The 20,685-nt window shown below is 42.3% G+C and overlaps 1 protein-coding gene across 1 annotated transcript in view; it reads right to left on the bottom strand.

Moving 5' to 3' along the window:
• Nucleotides 1-3,457: 3,457 nt before the first annotated feature.
• LOC124556318 (voltage-dependent calcium channel gamma-7 subunit-like) overlaps nt 3,458-20,685 on the bottom strand; it is a 198,566-nt gene continuing 181,338 nt past the window's right edge. Inside the window, exons 5-7 of the mRNA XM_047130290.1 lie at nt 10,276-10,583; nt 9,821-9,930; nt 3,458-3,476 (exon numbers count right to left, since the gene is read on the bottom strand). Of these exons, the coding sequence (XP_046986246.1) occupies nt 3,458-3,476; nt 9,821-9,930; nt 10,276-10,583 (437 nt within the window). The remainder of the gene's footprint in view (nt 3,477-9,820; nt 9,931-10,275; nt 10,584-20,685) is intronic.

The following is a 20,685-nucleotide window of genomic DNA, read 5'->3' as shown; positions in this document are numbered from 1 at the left end:
CAAATAAGTTTTTACCTCTTTATTTCAGTCAACTTGAGCCATTTTGTGTGTACAAATGGAAGAAAATAGTAAGCTTAAAAATATCTTAAAGCACTAGCGTTGGGGGAGTTCTCAGTCATGCTATGAAACACTACTGTATGCTGACAGCTTGCCAACAAGCTTCAAAACATTGTAAACATCCAATCATTTTCATTTTATACATCACTGGAGTTTTCTGGATTATAAATGTCCAGAGCAGTTACTGTAAAATACTTACACAAATAGTCTTAATCTTTAAGCCACATTTACTGCATAACACAGTTTTTGAATGTGAAGTGTCCATTACTTGCTGTTTTTATATACAGCTTAGAGACATTTGTTTTTATAGTAATGTTTCAAGAAGTCTTTCATGATTATACTTGCAAAGATGATAGAAAACCACAGTACAACATTGTCTACTTATTGAATAATGCGACTAGAATACAGATAAAAGTAAATTCAACTACTACATTTGAAATACATACACATCATTCACAAACATTTTTATAGAAATAGTGAAGTATTTAGAAAATTCTAATATATATTTGATAGGTGTCTCATGTATAGTTAAGTATCAGAGAGTCATTGTAGGATGACTGACGCTATTCAAATGCCATATGAAAATCTTTTGTGATCCAATGGAGTCATTATCAGAGTTTCAACTTTCATGTCCAGTGATTTGGAAAATCTTATATTTGCCAATGCTAAACAATATTGTTTCAATAACATTTGACATTCAAGCATGATAATAAACTTACAGTGCTGGATATAATAACAAGTACTAGTCTTGGTGTGATATAGTTATTCACGCAACTGTGAATTTTTCAAATTATAATTTCTGTAAAAAATAAATAAATATTCATATCCAACAATGTGTAATAAAGGCTGAGTCCAGTATACCTGGTTGTCAGCATTATTCATTTAAATGAATGTTGTTATATTGTCTGAAGTCATTGGCTACACATTAATGAATAAGCCAATTCATTATCTAAAACAATAATTTTTTCCAGACCTCTTCTCCAGCACCTGATATAATATTCTCAAAAGGGTAACACTGAAAGAAACAAATTTTGAAATAGAAAATACTTTCACCTGATGATTATGTTGAAAGTAGCATTTATGAAGAAATTTTGTCAAGTACGTTATAATGATAAGAAATAATTGCTTCTATATGATGAAGTAGGTTGGTCACAAAAGCACTGTATGTAATATAAAAAAGAAAGGAGACAATCCTATAGTTATTTCTGTAATGCAGTGTGATGAAGTGCTTTTCACATAGACTCAGAATCCTTTACCGCAAATCAGTACTGGTCCAATGTTACTGGATACAAAATGCGAGAAACAGAAGATCAGGCCAGGTGCTAAATGATTTATGAATGTCAGGAAAGTAGAACTCATATGAGGTCATAGTTTTCAAATCTGAATGGTCTATATGTATGGAAGAAACTGGAAACTGACTGCAAACTGTACCTAATTGAAAGTAAAGGCTATGAAATAACAGATAGTATGCAGCAGATTATTGGTATTCATTCTTGTCAAATACACTGATCAGCCAAAACATAATGACCGCTGCTCACCGCGGTGGTGCTACAGGCACGTGACTTGGCAACAGAACTGGAACAGACACGGACTTAGATCACCCTAGCGAAGATATGGGTTGCAAATGTGGAAATCCACTGTATAAGCGACTTTGACAAAGGAAGATTATTATTACGCTGATCCTGCGAACTAGTATCTCGGAAACAGTGAAGTTGATCGAATGTTCACATGCTACTGCCGTGAGCATCTACGGAATGAGGTAGGGGGACAGTGAAACTACCAGTAGGCGCTAATAGGTTGGACTTTCACGACTCTTCGCAGAATGTAGGATAAATGGCGATTTGTGGCATCTCTGCCGAAAGAGCACAATGCTGGTGCACGCACAAGTGTTTCGGAGCACACACTTTATCGTACATTGTTGATCATGGAGCTCCGCAATGGTCCACCTCTACATGTTCACATTTTGACCAAACAATATCGTCAATTACGATTGCACTGGGCACGGGACCATCGGAATTGGACAGTCGATCAATGGAAAGGTGTCGGCTGTTCAAGTGAATCACAGTTTTGCTACACTGGGTCGCAGGTCGTCTCCACAATCGCCGTCATCAAGGTGAACGGTGGCTCGTAGCTTGCAGCGCGCCAAGGATGTAGACTTGGGAGCGGTATTATGCTATGAGAAACATTATCCTGGGCTTGCATGGGACATGTGGTGGTACTCGAAGACACGCCGATAGCTGCAAACTACCTGTATCTCTTCATGCTTGATGTCTTCCCCGACGACGAGGTCAGCTTTCAGCAGTATAATTATCCGTATCTAGGAGTCAGAACCATGCTACAGTAATTTAAACAGCATTATAGTGAGCTCACGCTGATGTCTCGGCCACCAAATTCGCTTGATGTAAATCCTATAGAACCCATCTGGGTCCATATCGGGCACCATCACCGCGTACGCAAATCAGCGGTCCGTTATTTACGAGAATTACGTGACCTGTGCGTAGATATCTAGCGCCATATACCACCACAAGCCTACCAACAAACCGTCGAATCTCTAGTACGCAGATTCTGTGATGTATTTCGTTCCAAAGACTGTCAAACAAGCTATTTCGCAGGTGGTCATAATGTTTTGGCTCATCAGCGTATGTTCTTCCACTATTGTAACAATATTGCAACATATTTTGGCACCATAGCAGTTATGTAGAATATTATCAATTCTTCTGACGAATTTTATGTGGAAACATTCATTCACATACTTTTAAAAATGTCAGTGACATACTTCTTCTTACAATCCAAATTTGGTATCTCATAAATAATTAAACACACAATAAAATATTAATGGAGGAACTGTTTCACCAGAGCATGAGTCTAAGTGGCAACTTGTAAAGAATACAGTATCAAAAAATGAGAGCCAGATACATGTTGTTTGTATATGACAAACATATTATGACTGCAGACTGTATGAGTTAGTAACGTAATTTCAGTGTTATACATTATCTAAAACAATGGATACTAGGGAAACCATTGTAGTAATGGTAAAGAATTTGATTGACAGAACAAGTAAAAGATCAAGAAAGGTATCATTCCAGTATGAAATCAGTGAATATGAGCTTGGAATGATATTTTGTAAGTCATTCAAGAGTAGATTGTGGACTTTTCATGTTTAACAGATGACTTAACTTCATTATACTTCTCAATTATTCCCTTTATTGACTTAGAGGTATCATTTTATTATGCATATGCAGTAGAGATCACAGAATTCAACCTTTCAGTTTCAAACATTCTATAAAATCATCCCTTTAAGTACAAAGTATTAGGCTAGGGTGAATTCTGTAACTGGTCTACAGTTAGCAACACCTTTATTATGCTCATCATCTCTTCCATTTGGCAAACGGTTATCCTTTCACATGCCACTGTCTAAACTGTAAAGAGATTTCCATTATGGTATGTGACAAAAAATATATGTGCCATAACTGTCACATACAACTCGGAACTACGATGTTTAAATTTTAATAAACTGTACTTTTGAATGGTTGGTTACGAAACTGCCTGAATTTTTTTGTAATATCAGGTGCGTGATGAATCAGATAAAGAATGAAAGCACTTTAACTGAGTCACTTTCATGGTAATCACTGAATGGTGATAACTGGTAGGAAGTACTTATGTACGTTATGTTGAGCAATTTTATTTTTCAGAGTAGATTGTCTTGAGGGTACTGTGGCAAGGTTTATGATTTATACTTAATTAGAATTACAGTGCAAGAACCACATTAGGTTTAAGGTTCATCAGATAAAGTCAATAAAGTTGCAAAAAAAAAAAAAAAGAAATTCTGTTACCCGAGTACGTGGACCCATTTATTAGAAACTTCTTGTCATTTTAGTCAAAGCCATAACCGTGCCTCTACTATCAATTTTTGATCTCATTGAAAGTAAGCTCATGACCAGACATTTTTTCCAATCATGAAACTCATACAAATCAAACATGGACCATTTGAGATTACAGCACTATGTGCAAAGATGTCCTAGTTCAGTAGAACACAAGAAATTCGAAACTTCCAAGAAGATTAAGATCACATATGGATTCAAGGCTCAAACCCGCACCTTTCGCAGGCAATGCTAACAAAAAGCTGGGTTCAATGTCCAATCTGGTACACAGTGCTAAAACTGTTAGGAAGTTTCACAACTAAGTACACTCCTAAGTAGAGTGAAAGTTTGATTCTTTAGACAAGGAATGCTCATTTACAGTCTAGCATTAGTAAGAATGAAGGTAATAGGTCTCATAAAGAAGCCTTTCCTGATGGGCTTTATCGGTTTCAAGAATATAACGAAGTTATTGATGTAATAATTACTGGCAGATCAAACAGACACGTAAAATTTTAAACAAATAGTGTTACATTTATGAAAGCACTTGGTCGTACATAGCTAAAATATGCTGAAATACTCTGTTGAATACATTTAGCTATAACATTGTTTTGGTCCGTACGATATCCATATGTTTAGCAGCGTGAATAAAAAATCGGAGATGGGCTCTGCTGAATAGAGTAGTAGACAGTAGAGAACATCACTGAATCACGACATAGTCACCTAAAATTTCTTCGGTTAACTAGCCGTGATATGGTGTTCATGTGAAGATGTAGAGTTATAATGAGATTAGACAAGAGTGTACCCTGGACCTAGGAATCTGAGTTGGAAGGAGGGGGGGGGGGGGGGTGGCAACTCGTATTAGTGAATGCCAAAGTAGTTTTGATATTTCACAACAAATAGTTCTGGGTGCATTTGCTACTATCGTTTTCCACTACATGCTGCTCTTTCTTCAAATTGATCTCAATTACGAAAGAAATTTCAGACATTTAGCTGCAGTGGGGCACTGAGCGAACTCTAGGGTCGCGGATGAAAATTTGTGTCTGATCGGGAGTGCAACCCGTATTTACCGCTTTACACGAGAGATCGCCTTAACCACATCGGCTACCCGAGCGCGTTCTCCGTTATCACACGCTACAGAATAGCGCCCCCTATCCATTACTCCACTTGTTCGCAGCCCAGCTGTCTTCCTGCAAGGCTTCAGATACTCGTGTGCATGTGCACTGAAACACCGCAACGCCGTTTGGTGTACGTATTATATATGAATGGTGTGTGTTCTTTCGGCCAAGCATCTGCACATGTAGCTGCACTGAAATATTGCAACGCCGTCTGGCGTATACTTTCTCTGTAATTGGTGTCTGTTTTTTCGAACATGCATGTCCGAAGCAACAGACATCATTCACATATAATATATATGCCAGACGATGTTTCGATATTTCAGCGGAGATGCACACCAGTATCCGAATTCTTGCGGAAATACAGATAAGCTGCGGGCGAGTGAAATACTGTAGCGTGTGGCACGTGGAGATCTGGATCGGACGAGAGACGTGCTCGGATAGCTGAGGCGGTTAAGGCAACCACTCGCATAAAGCGGGAAATCCGGGTTACACTCCTGGGATGGCAGAAATTTTCATGTGTCGCATTAAGTTCACTGAGTGGCCCACTGCAGCTAAATGTCTGAAATTTCTATCGTAATTCAGTATCAGTTTGAAGAAAGGTGGAGCAAGTAGTGGAGAAAGATAGTAGCAAGTGCACCCAGAACTATTTGTTGTGAAATCTCAAAAGTATTTTGCCACTCACCAATGTGAGTTGCCACCCCCCTCCCCTCCTTGCAGCTCAGATTCTCGGGTCCTGGGTACACTCTTGACCACTCTCATTGTAACACTACAGTTTCACAGGAAAGCCAGATTATGGATGCTTACCTGAATAAATTTTGGGTGACTATGTCGAGGTTGCCTTCACCCCCCCTCCCCCCTCCCCCATGGACTTTCCGACGATGGGGTGGCTTGCGTGCCTCAGCGATACAAATTGTCGTACCGTAGGTGCAGCAATTTCGGAGGAGTATCTGTTGAGAGGCCAGACATACGTGTGGCTTGTGAAGAAGGGTAGCGGCCTTTCCAGTAGTTGCAGGGACAGTAGTCTAGATGATTGACTGATCTGTGCAGGTACTGCAAAGAAATGAAAGCAAGTGGAAACTACAGCCGTAATTTTTCCCGTGGACATGCAGTTCTGCTGTATGTTTAAATGATGATGGTAACCTCCTGGGTAAAATATTCCGGAGGTGAAATAGTTCCACATTCGGATCTCTGGGCGGGGACTACTTAGGAGGATGTCGTCATCAAGAGAAAGAAAAACCGACATTCTACGTATCTGAGCGTGGAATGTTAGATCCTTTAACCGGGCAGCTAGGTTAGAAAGTTTAAACAGGCAAATGGACAGACTGGAACTAAACATAATGGGGATTAGTAAAGTTCGGTGGCAGGAGGAACACGACTTCTGCCCAGAAGAATACGGGGTTACAAATACAAAGTCAGATAGTATAATGCAGGAGCGGGGAAATGCGGGTAAGGTGCTATGAACAGCATAGTGAACGCATTTTCGTAGCCAAGATAAACACGAAGCCCGCGCCTACCACAGTAGCGCAAGTTTACATGTCAAGTAGCTCCGCAGGTGGTGAAGAGATTGAAGAAGTGTAGGTGAGATAAAAGAAATTATTGAGGTTGTTGAAGGAGACGAAAATTTAATAGTGATGGGGGACTGGAATTCGACAGTAGAAAAAGGAAGAGAAGGAAAAAAGTAGAGGAATCCGCCTGGTAGAATTTTGCACAGAACATAATTTAATCACCGCTGACACTTGGTTTGAGAATAATAAAAGAAGACTGTATACGTGGAAGAAATCTGGAGATGCCGGAAGTTTCAAACTGATTATAAAACAGCTAGATTTAGCAACCAGATTTTAAATTGTAAGATATTTACAGGGCCAGACGTGGACTCCGACCACAATTTATTGGTTGTGAACTGTAGAGAAAACCTGAAGAAATTGGAAAAAGATACGAAATTAAGGAGATGGGACCTGGATAAGTTGAAAGAACCAGAGGTTGCTGAGAGCTTCAGAGGGAGCTGTAGACAATGGTTGATTAGAACAGAGGAAAGGAAACCAGTAGAAGACGATTGGGTAGCTTTAAGACATATAAATAGTGAAGGTAGCAGAGGATGAAATAGGTAAAAAGACAAAGACTAATGGAAATACTTGGATAACACAAGAGATACTGAATATAATTGACGAAAGGTGAAAATTTAAAAATGCAGCAAAAGAAGTAGGCGAAATGGAATACAAACGTTTAAAAGATGAGACTGACAGGAAGTGCAAAATTTCTAAGCAGGAATGGTTAGAGGACAACTGTAAGGATTTAGAAGAATATTTCACTACGTTAAAAATAGATACTGCCTTCGCGAAAATTAAACAGGCCTTTGGGGAAAAGATGAGCAGCTATATTAATATCAAGAGCTCAGATGGGAAAGCTAATAGGTAGTAGAAGTATATGGACTCTCTATACAAGGGAGATGAACTTAAAAGCAATACTATAGAAAGAAGTGGACATAGATGAAGATGAGGAGGAGGGTCTGTCAAAGCTCTGAAAAATCTAAGTCGAAACAAAGCCCCAGGATTAAACGATATTCTGTCAGAACTGCTGATATCCTTACGAAAGCCGGCCGTGACAAAACTCTTCCACCGCGTGTGTGAGATGTATGAGACAGGCGAAATACCCTCAGACCTCAAGAAGAATGTATTAATTCCAATTCCAAGGAAATCATTTGCTGAAAGGTTTGAAAATGACCGAACAACCAGTTTAATAAGTCTTGGTTGCAAAATACTAACATGAATCCTTTACAGAAGAATGGGGAAACTGGTAGAAGCAGACCTCGGGGAAGATCAATTTATCAATTTGGGTTCCAGAGAAATATATGAGCAAGCGAGTAAATACTGGCCCTACGACTTATCTTAGAACAGAGTTTAAGGAAAGGCAAACCTACAGTTACAGCATTTGTAAAATGAAATTCTGAAGGTAGCAGGGGTAAAATACAGAGAGTAAAGGCTATTTATAGCTTGTACAGAGATGAGACGGCAGTTGTAAGAGTCGAGCGGCATGAAAGCGAGGCAGTGATTGAAAATAGAGTGAGACGGGATTGTAGCCTATCCCCGATGTTATTCAATATGTACACTGAACAAGTAGTAAAGGAAATCAAAGAAAAATTTCGAGTAGGAGTTAAAGTTCAGGGAAAAGAAATAAAACTTTTGAGGCTACCAATGAAATAGTAATTCCGTCAGAGACAGCAAAGGAAGAACAATTGAACGGAATGGACAGTGTCTTGGAAGGACAATATAAGATGAACATCGACAAAAGCAAAACAAGGATAATGGAATGTAGTCGAATTAACTCAAGTGATGCTGAGGGGCCCACATTAGGAAAGGAGACACTTAACGTAGTAGATGATTTTTGCCATCTGGGCAGCAAAACAACTGATGATGGACGAAGTAGAGGATATAAAATGTAGACTGGCAACTGCAAGAAAAGCATTTCTGAGGAAGAGAAATTTGCTAACGTCGATTATAGATTTAAGTTTTAGGAAGTCTTTTCTCTGGGTATTTGTCTGAAGTGTAGCCATGTATGGAAGTGAAACACGGACGATAAACAGTTTAAATAAAAAGATAATAGAGCTTCCGAAATGGGGTGCTACAGAAGAATGCTGAAAATTAGATGGGTCGATAACGTAACTAATGAAGAAGTTCTGAACAGAGGCAAGAAATTTGTGCCACAACTTGATCAAATGAAAGGATTATTTGACAGGGCACATTTTGAGACATCAGGGGATCACAAATTCAGTATTGGGGGGAAACGTGGGAGCTAAAAATCGTAGAGGAAGATCAAGACATGAATACAGCAAGCAGATTCAGAAAGATGTAGTTTGCAGAAGTTATTCGGAGATGAAGAGGTCAGGGTATAGTAACATGGAGAGCTGCATCAAAATAGTGTTCGCACTGAAGGCCAGAACAACACATGTCGAGGTTCAGTGATGTTCTGTACTGCCTGCTTCTCTATCCAGCAGTGCCCATCTCCAAAAAAATGTTCAAATGTGTGTGAAATCTTATGGGACTTAACTGCTAAGATCATCAGTCCCTAAGCTTACACACTACTTAACCTAAATTATCCTAAGGACAAACACAGGCACCCATGCCCGAGGGAGGACTCGAACCTCCGCCGGGATCAGCCGCACAGTCCACGACTGCAGCGCCTGAGACCGCTCGGCTAATCCCGCGCGGCTGCCCATCTCCGACTTTTTATTCACCTTTCTAAACACATTGACATCGTATGAGTCAAAAAAATGCTATAGTTAAATGTGTCGAAAAGAGCTTTTCGGCCCATTCTTAGTTATGAACGACTAAGTGCTTTCATAAATGTAACACTATTTGTTTGAGTTGTTTGATCTAATAATGATTATCACATCAATAATTTCATTATGTTCTTGGAACTGGATATTTAGGGAATACGCTTCGAAAACAGTCTGGTTTGAATGAACCACTGTGAACCTGAACGTAGGCCTAGAAGCGTCGGCTGGTCCAGTTTAGTCGAACGATCACACAATGGCAGCGAAGGAGCTAGGAGCACACTGCTGCCATCTACGAACGAGACGGAGGACGTGTGCTACTCTAGCACAGTCAGTAAGGACGATTTTCACTCAGTACGTTTATAGGAAGACGAGGAGCGCTGGAGAGCTGGGCGTTCCGAGACTATAGCCTCGTCTCGGCCTCGAGCAGAGGCTAGGCGCGCTCCTGCGGCTGCTGCAGCGGCGGCGCGCGCCACAGGTCGGCTCCGGCGGCGCCCCAGCCGCGCGGCGTGTCGTACTGCTCCAGAGAGCTGAACGTGCTCACGTTCACCGCCTTCTTCTTGGCGGGCGGCCGCAGCGTCTCGTAGCGGCCGGGGCGGAACGACTGTCCTCCGAACTGTTGCTGCAGCTGCTCCGCGAACAGGAACGGAGTGGGCGTCGGCGTCGCCGTCGCCGAGGGCTGCGCGCCCGCCGCGGCGGTGTCTTCGAGGCGCTCCGGCGCCTTCTGCTGGGGGCCCATCAGTTTGATCGGCACGGTGACGGCGGCCGACGCCAGCTCGTAATCGGCGACGGCGTCCGCGACGACGGCGGCGTCTGGCTGCGCGACGGGCGGGGCGCGCGAGGCCAGCGGCCGCTCGGCGTCGCCGTCGGCGGCGTCGGCGTCGCGGCGCGGCTGCGGGCTTCCCGCCGCCTCCTTGGCGGGGTTGGAGGAGCAGACGTCGGGCGCGGCGGCGGCGCCGGCCCCGGAGGCGGCGGCGGGCAGCAGCAGCGGCCGCTTGGCGTACAGGCCGCGCGGGCTCGTCCACAGGTTGCGCACCAACCGCTCGGCGCCGGGCACCGCGGCGCTCACCATCTCCTCGACGGACGGGAAGCGGCGCAGGTAGGCCGTCACCGACAGCAGCGCCGCCAGCTCCGACATCAGGAAGGAGGCGCACGCCACGAAGAACGACCAGCCGTAGCGGTAGTCGAACAGCGCCGCCTGCTGGGTGCCGCGGGGGCGCTCCAGGTAGGCGTCGCTCAGCACCGACGCGAACACCACCAAGCCCCCGCCCAGCGACAGACCTGAACACCGACAAATTGTGTCCCGTTTCCTCTTTCCAAGGAAAAGTCTCTCTTACAACGGGAGACGATTAGGTTTGTTTATAAATAAATAAATCTTCTGCTACCAGTCACGATTTTTTCTTTATTTTACTATTCGCACGACGCTTTTCGAGAAATAATTCCCATTTTCAAGTGCGTTTTTTGGTGTGTATTAAGCCATTTCTTTTGATGTTGTCAGTGTGTGGGATTCTGCTTCATTTTGTTGACTTTTACTGTAATACATAAGAAACACGCGATTTTTAGTTGGGTATCAATTCTTTTTGCTCTGATGAGTGGAACGGGGAATTGTATCTATGCTTTATAGATCTAGAAAAGGCATATGACCGGGTTCCTAGGAGGAAGTTATTGTCTGTTCTACGAGATTATGGAATAGGAGGCAAACTTTTGCAAGCAATTAAAGGTCTTTACATAGATAGTCAGGCAGCAGTTAGAGTTGACGGTAAATTGAGTTCATGGTTCAGAGAAGTTTCAGGGGTGAGACAAGGCTGCAACCTGTCTCCACTGTTGGTCATATTATTTATGGATCATATGTTGAAAACAATAGACTGGCTGGGTGAGATTAAGATATGTGAACACAAAATAAGCAGTCTTGCATATGCGGATGACTTAGTTGTGATGGCAGATTCGATTGAAAGTTTGCAAAGTAATATTTCAGAGCTAGATCAGAAATTTAAGGACTATGGTATGAAGATTAGCATCTCCAAAACGAAAGTAATGTCAGTGGGAAAGAGATATAAACGGATTGAGTGAAAAATAGGACGAACAAAGTTAGAACAGGTGGACGGTTTTAAGTACTTAGGATGCATATTCTCACAGCATTGCAACATAGTGAAAGAACTGAAGCGAGGAGTAGCAAAGCTAATGCAGTGAGTGCTCAGCTACGATCTACTCTCTTCTGTAAGAAGGAAGTCAGTACCAAGACCAAGTTATCTGTGCACCGTTCAATCTTTCGACCAACTTTGTTGTATGGGAGCGAAAGTTGGGTGGATTCAGGTTACCTTATCAATAAGGTTGAGGTTACGGATATTAAAGTAGCTAGGATGATTGCAGGTACTAGTAGATGGGAACAATGGCAGGAGGGTGTCCACAATGAGGAAATCAAAGAAAAACTGGGAATGAACTCTATAGATGTACCAGTCAGGGCGAACAGGCTTAGATGGTGGGGTCATGTTACACGCATGGGAGAAGCAAGGTTACCCAAGAGACTCATGGGTTCAGCAGTAGAGGGTAGGAGGAGTCGGGGCAGACCAAGGGGAAGGTACCTGGATTCGGTTAAGAATGATTTTGAAGTAATAGGCTTAACATCAGAAGAGGCACCAATATTAGCACTGAATAGGGGATCATGGAGGAATTTTATAAGGGGGACTATGCTCCAGACTGAACGCTGAAAGGCATAATCAGTCTTAAATGATGACGATGATGATCAACTCTTTTTGTGAGGTTAGTGGTTAAAATTTAGAAGAATTTGTACTTACAGTTTTCTAATGGTCCATTTCTATAGAGTCTCACACACACTTAACATCACACACAACTAGTTGTACACTTTACACATCGAAAATATCTTATATAAACAAAACAGTTACAAAGATCTTCTTACAGGTACAATTAAAGAACACACATTTCCTGTTGACAGAAACTGAAAAGAAATACGTTACATGTATGAATCCAAAAGCACCACGCCTAAGAGCACAGCCAAAATTTAAACTGTGGACTACCTGTAAGAAGATCTTTGTAACTGTTTTGTTTATATAAGATATTTTCGATGTGTAAAGTGTACAACAAGTTGTGTGTGATGTTAAGTGTGTGTGAGACTCTATACAAATGGACCATTAGAAAACTGTAAGCACAAATTGTTCTCAAACTTTAGCCACTAACCTAAAAAAAAATTGATACCCAACTAAAAATCGCGTGTTTCTTATGTATTACAGTAAAAGTCAACAAAATGAAGCAGACTCACACACACTGACAACATCAAAAGAAATGGCTTAATACACACCAAAAAACGCACTTGAAAATGGGAATTATTTCTCGAAACGCGTCGTGCGAATAGTAAAATAAAGAAAAAATCGTGACTGGTGGCAGAAGATTGTATCTACAGTCGCAGGCTTTCAAAAACCAATTATAATGGATCAAATCAGGGAGACGATTAGGCAGTGCTTGTCTGCGGGCTTAGGGAACAACGAGAATTAGTAAACGCAGACATCACCCGCGGGGGGGACAGTAATTAAAGTACAGAACGCACCACAGGTCGCGTATTATTTGGTTTACTTTGTTGGTTTTGTTAGCCACACGCGAACATCTTAAGATATTCGCTGAGCTAGTGGCAATATGTTACAAGTCAAAAGCACCTCTTTGTACCTGGTGAAATGGGTTCTGCCTGAAACCAAATACACTACTATCCATTAAAATTACTACACCAAGAAGAAATGCAGATGATAAACGGGTATTCATTGGACAAATATATTATACTAGAACTGACATGTGATTACATTTTCACGCAATTTGGGTGCATATTCCTAAGACATCAGTACCCAGAATAACCACCTCTGGCCGTAATAACGGCCTTCATACGCCTGGGAATTGAGTCAAACAGAACTTGGATGGCGTATACAGGTACAGCTGCCCCTGCAGCTTCAACACGATACCACGGTTCATAAAGAGTAGTGACTAGCGTATGTGACGAGCCAGTTGCTCGGCCACCATTGACCAGACATTTTCAATTGGTGAGAGATCTGGAGAATGTGCTGGCCAGGGCAGCAGTCGAACATTTTCTGTATCCAGAAAAGCCCATACAGGACCTGCAACATGCGGTCGTGCATTATCCTGTTGAAATATAGAGTTTCGCAGGGATCGAATGAAGGGTAGAGCCACGGGTCGTAACACATCTGAAATGTAACGTCCATTGTTCAAAGTGCTGTCAGTGCGAACAAGAGGTGACCGAGACGTGTAACCAATGGCACCCCATACCATCACGCTGGGTGATACACCAGTATGGCGATGACGAATACACGCTTCCAATGTGCGTTCACCGCGATGTCACCAAACACGGATGCGACCATCGTGATGCTGTAAACAGAACCTGGATTCATCCGAAAAAATGACGTTTTGCCATTCGTGCACCCAGGTTCGTCGCTGAGTACACCATCGCAGGCGCTCCTGTCTGTGATGCAGCGTCTAGGGTAACCGCAACCATGGTCTCCGAGCTGATAGTCCATGCTGCTGCAAATGTCGTCGAACTGTTCGTGCAGATGGTTGTTATCTTGCAAACGTCCTCATCTGTTGACTCAGGGATCGAGACGTGGCTGCACGATCCGTTACAGCCATGCGGATAAGATGCCTGTCATCTCGATTGCTAGTGACACGAGGCTGTTGGGATCCAGCACGGCGTTCCGTATTACCCTCCTGAAACCACCGATTCCATATTGTGCTAACAGTCATTGGATCTCGACCAACGCGAGCAGCAATGTCGCGATACGATAAATCGCAATCGCGATAGGCTACAATCCGACCTTTATCAAAGTCGGAAACGCGATGGTACGCATTTCTCCTCCTTACACGAGGCATCACAACAACGTTTCCCCAGGCAACGCCGGTCAACTGCTGTTTGTGTATGAGAAATCGGTTGGAAACTTTCCTCATGTCAGCACGTTGTAGGTGTCGCCCCCAGCGCCAACCTTGTGTGAATGCTCTGAAAAGCTAATCATTTGCATATCACAGCATCTTCTGCCTGTAGGTCAAATTTCGCGTCTATAGCACGTCATCTTCGTGGTGTAGCAATTTTAATGGCCAGCAGTGTAAAATAAAAAAAAAGCACCACTCGGTAGTCGTCAACATAAAGTAGGGGGAATGCCGGTGTCTGACGATGGAAACCAGTCAAAATAAATCAAATAATACGTGACCTGCTAGTGTGTCCTGTACATTAAAGAGAAATTATTTGATTAAATTTTACGGGAGTTATTTAGAAAGTTAGGTCCGATCGGTCGCGAAATGGAAACCACAGTGAAAATACTATTATCTTTGCATAGATGGGTTGGATAGTGCCTCCAGTATGCCTGTCGATCGCATCAAGTCGCCCTTTTCATGTCTGAGATCACAGTGAGCACATACAAATGCCTAGAAAATAGCGTCTCCCATTAAGTGTTAGTGCCTATGAGAGATTTCGCCTGATTTCATGCATCCCACACAACGTAACTGCCGTGCATTTCCTTCTTTGTGACAATTCCCTACCGCACTCTGCAGGGGCAATGTGAACGCTCCTGCAGCGTTTTCTGCATCTACATCTACATTTATACTCCGCAAGTCACCCAACGGTGTGTGGCGGAGGGCACTTTACGTGCTACTGTCATTACCTCCCTTTCCTGTTCCAGTCGCGTATGGTTCGCGGGAAGAACAACTGCTGGAAAGCCTCTGTACGCGCTCGAATCTCTGTAATTTTATATTCATGACCTCCTCGGGAGGTATAAGTAGGGGAAAGCAATATATTCGATACCTCATTCAGAAATGCACTCTCTCGAAACCTGGACAGTAAACTACACCACAACGCAGAGCGCCTCTCTTGCAGAGACTGCCACTTGAATTTGCTAAACAGCTCCGTAATGCTATCACGCTTACTAAATAACCCTGTGACGAAATGCGCCGCTCTTCTTTGGATCCTCTCTATCTCCTCTGTCAACCTGACCTGGTATGGATCCCACACTGATGAGCAATACTCAAGTATAGGTCGAACGATTGTTTTGTAAGCCACCTCCTTTGTTGATGGACTACATTTTCTAAGGGCCCTCCCAATGAATCTCAACCTCGCACCCGCCTTACCAACAATTAATTTTATATGATCATTCTACTTAAAATCGTTCCGTGCACATACTCCCACATATTTTACAGAAGTATCTGCTACCAGTGTTTGTTCTGCTATCATATAATCATACATTTCGATGGGAAATGTTTGATAAACCACCATACAGCCCGGACTTGGCTCCGTCTGATTTTCATCTCTGGCCACATGAACTACTGGCTATGAAGACAACATTTTAACACAGAAAAAAAGCTGCATATCAGCGTAGAGAATTGCCAGAAAGCACAGGCGGCTGTCTTCTATGATAAGGGTAGTGGGAAGTCGGTACAATGCTAGGACAATTGCCTCAGTCGGAGCGGTGACTATGTAGAAAAGTAGAGAAGCAGCTGGAAGTTGTAGCCAACTGTTGTAAATACAACATTTCTGATTTTCACTGTAGCTTCCATTTCGTGAGCGATCGGGTCTTACTTTCCGTATAGCTCTTGTAGTTTATATATAAACTGGTTATTTTAAATGGTATAAAAGCAGAAATAAAAACGAAAAATTAGTTCAAATGGTTCAAATGGCTCTAAGCACTATGTTACTTAACATGTAGGTCATCAGTCCCCTAGTCTTAGAACTACTTAAACCTAACTAACCTAAGGACACCACACACATCCATGTCCGACGCAGGATTCGAACCTGCGACCGTAGCAGCAGTGTGGTTCCGGACTGAAGCGCCTAGAACCGCTCGGCCACAGAGCCCGGCGAAAAATTATTAATATGAGCAGTGTAAGTAACGTGAAACTGTTTCCACAAAACATACGATTCCTTTTTAAGGGTGTTAGGACGTCAAACGGGACGACTTGGAGTAGGAGAGACACCACAGGAATTTTTAATTTCCACTGTCTATACTTTTAAAAATAAATTCATAAAACTTTGTTAGAATGACCAGAAAGGATTCAGGATTTACACTTATAGTGGTGGAAGTTCAAAAATATAAGAAAATAATTTATTTTTTTACATTTGTATTTCACTTACCATTGGCTGCATTTGTTGCAATAGGTACACTTTTCTTCATAAGTGAGGGAGATTCTTCGCGGAATTTTGTACAGCATACAAACCATACGTGCAGGTGTATGAAACTCGAGAATTTTCCAAATCTAATAAAAACTGCGGTAAAAATTGAGATAATTAACTACAAAATTTGAGTTTTTTCTAAACATGAAGTTTAAAATGTAACAGCAAATTAATTGTTTCATAAATTAAATAATTTCTAGGGTTTAATACACCTGTAAGTATGGTTTGTACGCTGTACAAAATTTATCAAAGAATCTCTCTTACTTATGAAGAAAAGTGTACCTATAGCAACAAACGCAGCCAACAGAAGTGAAAAAATGATGAACTTCCACCTGTAAAAAAAAATATTTTGTTATTTTTTTGAACTTACATTGCTATGATTGTGATTCCTTAATCCTTCCTGGTCATGCTGACAAAGTTTTATGAATTTATTCGTAAAAGTATAGACAGTGGAAAATAAAATGTCCTGTGGTGTCTCTCCTGCTCCAAGACGGTCCGTTTGAAGTCTTACTCCCCTTAATGAAAATAGTTGACGAAATATTGATAATACGTAGAACTGCTGTAGGTGGTGCTTGGGTAAGAGCTATGAGCAGTACTTCATCTTCGAAAAAAGAAAAGGAAGGAAGATTAGTGTTTAACGTCCAGTCGACATAGAGGTTATTAGAGACGGAGCTGAAGCTCGAATTGATTCAAGGATGAAGCCGTCCTGGAATTCACCTGGAGCGATTTTGGGAAACCACTATAAACCTAAATCAGGGTGGCCGGACGCGCGTTTGAACAGTCATCCTCCCAAATGAGAGTCTAGTGTGTTACCTACCGCGGCACCTCATTGGCCTCTTCATCTTTGATACTGTGAAATAAATTTCTTCTTTTGGAATCTCTTCGCTTTCCATATTTTGAGAGGTGGTTGTATGGACCAGAAAAGAACAAAATGTCCAGTGAATATGGGCTCTAAATTGAATTCCTTAAGAGCTGTGAGCACTTGTTCACCTTCGCTACCGTGAAACACATCTTTTCTACTGAACAAGTGCTCATCGATCTTTAGGTATGCATTTGAGACCGCATGTTTACTAGACGATTGTTTCTTGTATACTTGACTTTCTTGGATCGAATGATGGTTCCTGTCACATCACCGAAGATTGATCTTTCCTCTTGGGACATCCTATATAGTATAGTGGAAAGAATACACGATAAAACTTGTATGTGATTTGGCAGTACACGAGGTTCGAAATTTAGTGCACTGTGCAGCCATCTGGCCTTGGATCGCGTCAAACTGAGCTTCAGTGACAGATGCGTGCGCCTCATTCCGTGCTGCTTCAACTCTATACCAGAATTCTTCAATCAGACGATTGCCAGTGGTTGCGCGGCAGTCTCATGGCAACCCATATCCAAATGTTTTCAACGGATGAGAGATTTGGATCAGGTGCTGTCCAGGGAAACAGTCGAACACCCTCTCTATTGAGGTAGATGAGGACAGCACATGCAACGTGCAATATTGTGTGGTCTTGTTGAAAGATAATATCACTGAGATGTAGAAGATAACGCACAGCCATCGGCCTTTACACACAGGAAATGTAACGCCGCTGTCCAAATTACTGGTTAATCAGACCTGGTCAAGCAACGCTCCGCGAGCGAGAGACTCCGTCTGCACTGCTGCTTAGTGCTCCGAGAACAGCGGAGAGAGGAGCTCAGGTATTAGGAGGAACAGGGAAATGAAGGTTGCAGCCAGAAGCGACTAAAGCAAATCACTCGCCTTGTCACTTGCCAAGCAGTTCGCTAACAGTACTACTTGCGTTAAATGAAATTAACCTTCTGCATTTGCAATACTACGGTGTCTACGCCCTTGTCTAAGAAAGATAAAGTAGAGAAGCCACATCGTTAAGCTCCGAATGGGAATTGCCTTACTTTCTGCATAGTTTAAAGGCCATGCAAAGTACTTAATATACCATTATGAGCTTGAGAAACACTTCTTGCAACATCATTACAACACCAGCCACAAAGGCGATATGATGCAACTTGTCTTCTGACGAACGACAGTAAATGTTGGCTGAACTGAAGACGGCCATTAGAAAAAAACTGGGTGAAGAGAAAGTAGAGTGGTGACAAAATCCCTTATGGTCGACATCATCAGTTATTCGTACTCATGGAGAATCATTTGGTAACAGACATTGCAGACAAGATTGATGCTGTCAAATAAAAAAGTAATCCTATGGAAAAATCAGCTTCAAGTTCGTGATGTGGAACATTTCCCGTAACTCAAGGCAGTCATTTGTGGACCATACATGAGTGACTACGTTTCAGGAATTGAAAGATTTCATCATGAATGCTCAAAGAGATGCCAAGACATTGCACGACTGAAGACCGATTTTGATTTATTTGTCAGACCGTTCTCGCTTTTAGCTGCTAATGAACTTCATTACTTCCAACTTGATCTGATAGTCGTACAGTGTAGCGACCAACTCAACGATCTGTTTGTCCAATCCAGGAATTTATAAGACTTTTATAAAATGTTACGCCAAGAGCAACATCAGTGAGTTCAGCTCACTGTACTAGCCCTATATAATGTACTTATTTAATCAAGTAATAAAAGTTATTTCTTTAGCCAAAAAATAAAAAGTTGAAAATAAAAATACGTGACAAAATCCTGCTTGTAAAAGTACGCTGCAATAATCGCCTCTTATAAATAGTTCCACTATGTTTGCAAAGACGTCTTGAAAAGCTTCTGGCGCGTGCAGCCTTCACATATACCCGTCTTACTTACACACCTGATCGGAATAGCGCAGTGGTAGGCGAAGCAGGAGTGCCGAGCACACTCGGCTGCAATCGCAGAGTGCGAGCGCAAATCTTGGCCAGGCATGATCTAAGCGAACTAGAGGCTTAGTGTACTCATACCATCACGCCTGGTGCTGGACCCGTACGACGGTGACGAAGGAAATGTGTCAACGTTCGTTTTCCACGGAACCTCCACACATGGGTATGTCCTTCGTGACGTCGTTATATTATCCTCATCGGAAGGAGACCTGTATTTAACACCCAGTCGACAATGAGATCATTAGAGACGGATCGCAAGCTCGGATTAGTGAAGGAATGGAAAGGATGTCAGCCGCCTCTTTCAATGTAACTATTCCCCGGAATTTGCCTTAAGCGATTTCGGGAAATTACGCAAAAAGCAAAATCTCGACGGCTGGGCTGGGATTTGAATGGTTGTCCTTCCGAACGCGGGTACAGTGCGCTATCAACTACGCCACCTCTCTCGGTATATCAGAATGGATGCCTGTCTTGTGCAAACAAGTCCATTTCCTGATCCAAAGTACAGGACATGTTTGTGAGATCCTGAATAGCCGAGCGAATAATACGTCTGTCCTCTCGGGAGCTAGTTGCACAAGGCCACTGCGATCCTGCATGGCTTTGAGTACGTCCCTCCTGTAATAATCCATTTCATCATACTCACATGACAGTCGTGTGACCCCTAGCACCGCGAGCAGCAGTATCGTGGAATGATACGCTGCAGTTTCGATAGACCTCGTTGCTACCTCCGTCGAACTCCGACACGTGCTGCTAAACGTATCTCCTCCTTACACGAGGCATAATACGATCTTATCACAAACAAACAACATTCAAATGGTATTTATGATGAGAAACCCGTTGTGTAATTCTTTTTACACACGACGCAGATGGCGTTATTCCTACGCACATTGTACAGTTGAGGTGAAATGCTAATAATTTGTATGTCGTCTTCATTGCATTACAATTTTTATGGCTAGCAGGGTAGTTTCCGTCTAATAGACGAACAGAGTAAGAGCAAGAATGAAAGTAATCGAAAGGGGTCAGTTTTCTGAACTGGTTATCTCCAAAAGTGGGACCATTACCTACGAAACCTCTGAGACTAATAGTCTAAAATTCACATTTTAACTTTAGAATATAATGTCGACTCCAAAACTCCCTAAACTACTTTTATAACACACGTGAAAAGGACTACAGCTTGTTCGTAAGTGGAGGAATGAAGTGAATTGTAAGGGGCAGTGAAATGAAAACGAAACAGATGTAAAAAAAAAAGAAACAAAAACCGTAAGTACAGTGTTTATTATTTCAAAAGTGTTCGCCTAACTGTTAACACATTTATCCCACTGTGAGACAAGACGGTGGGTGCTTTCATGGGAAAATGTTTGTGGTGCCAAGGCGTGCACTACTTCCCCAGAAGCCGCGCGGTGT

The sequence above is a fragment of the Schistocerca americana genome, chromosome X (assembly GCF_021461395.2).
Source record: "Schistocerca americana isolate TAMUIC-IGC-003095 chromosome X, iqSchAmer2.1, whole genome shotgun sequence".
Lineage (NCBI taxonomy): Eukaryota > Metazoa > Arthropoda > Insecta > Orthoptera > Acrididae > Schistocerca > Schistocerca americana.
Note: the sequence above shows the minus strand (reverse complement) of the source record. Positions and strands in the feature narration are given on the sequence as shown.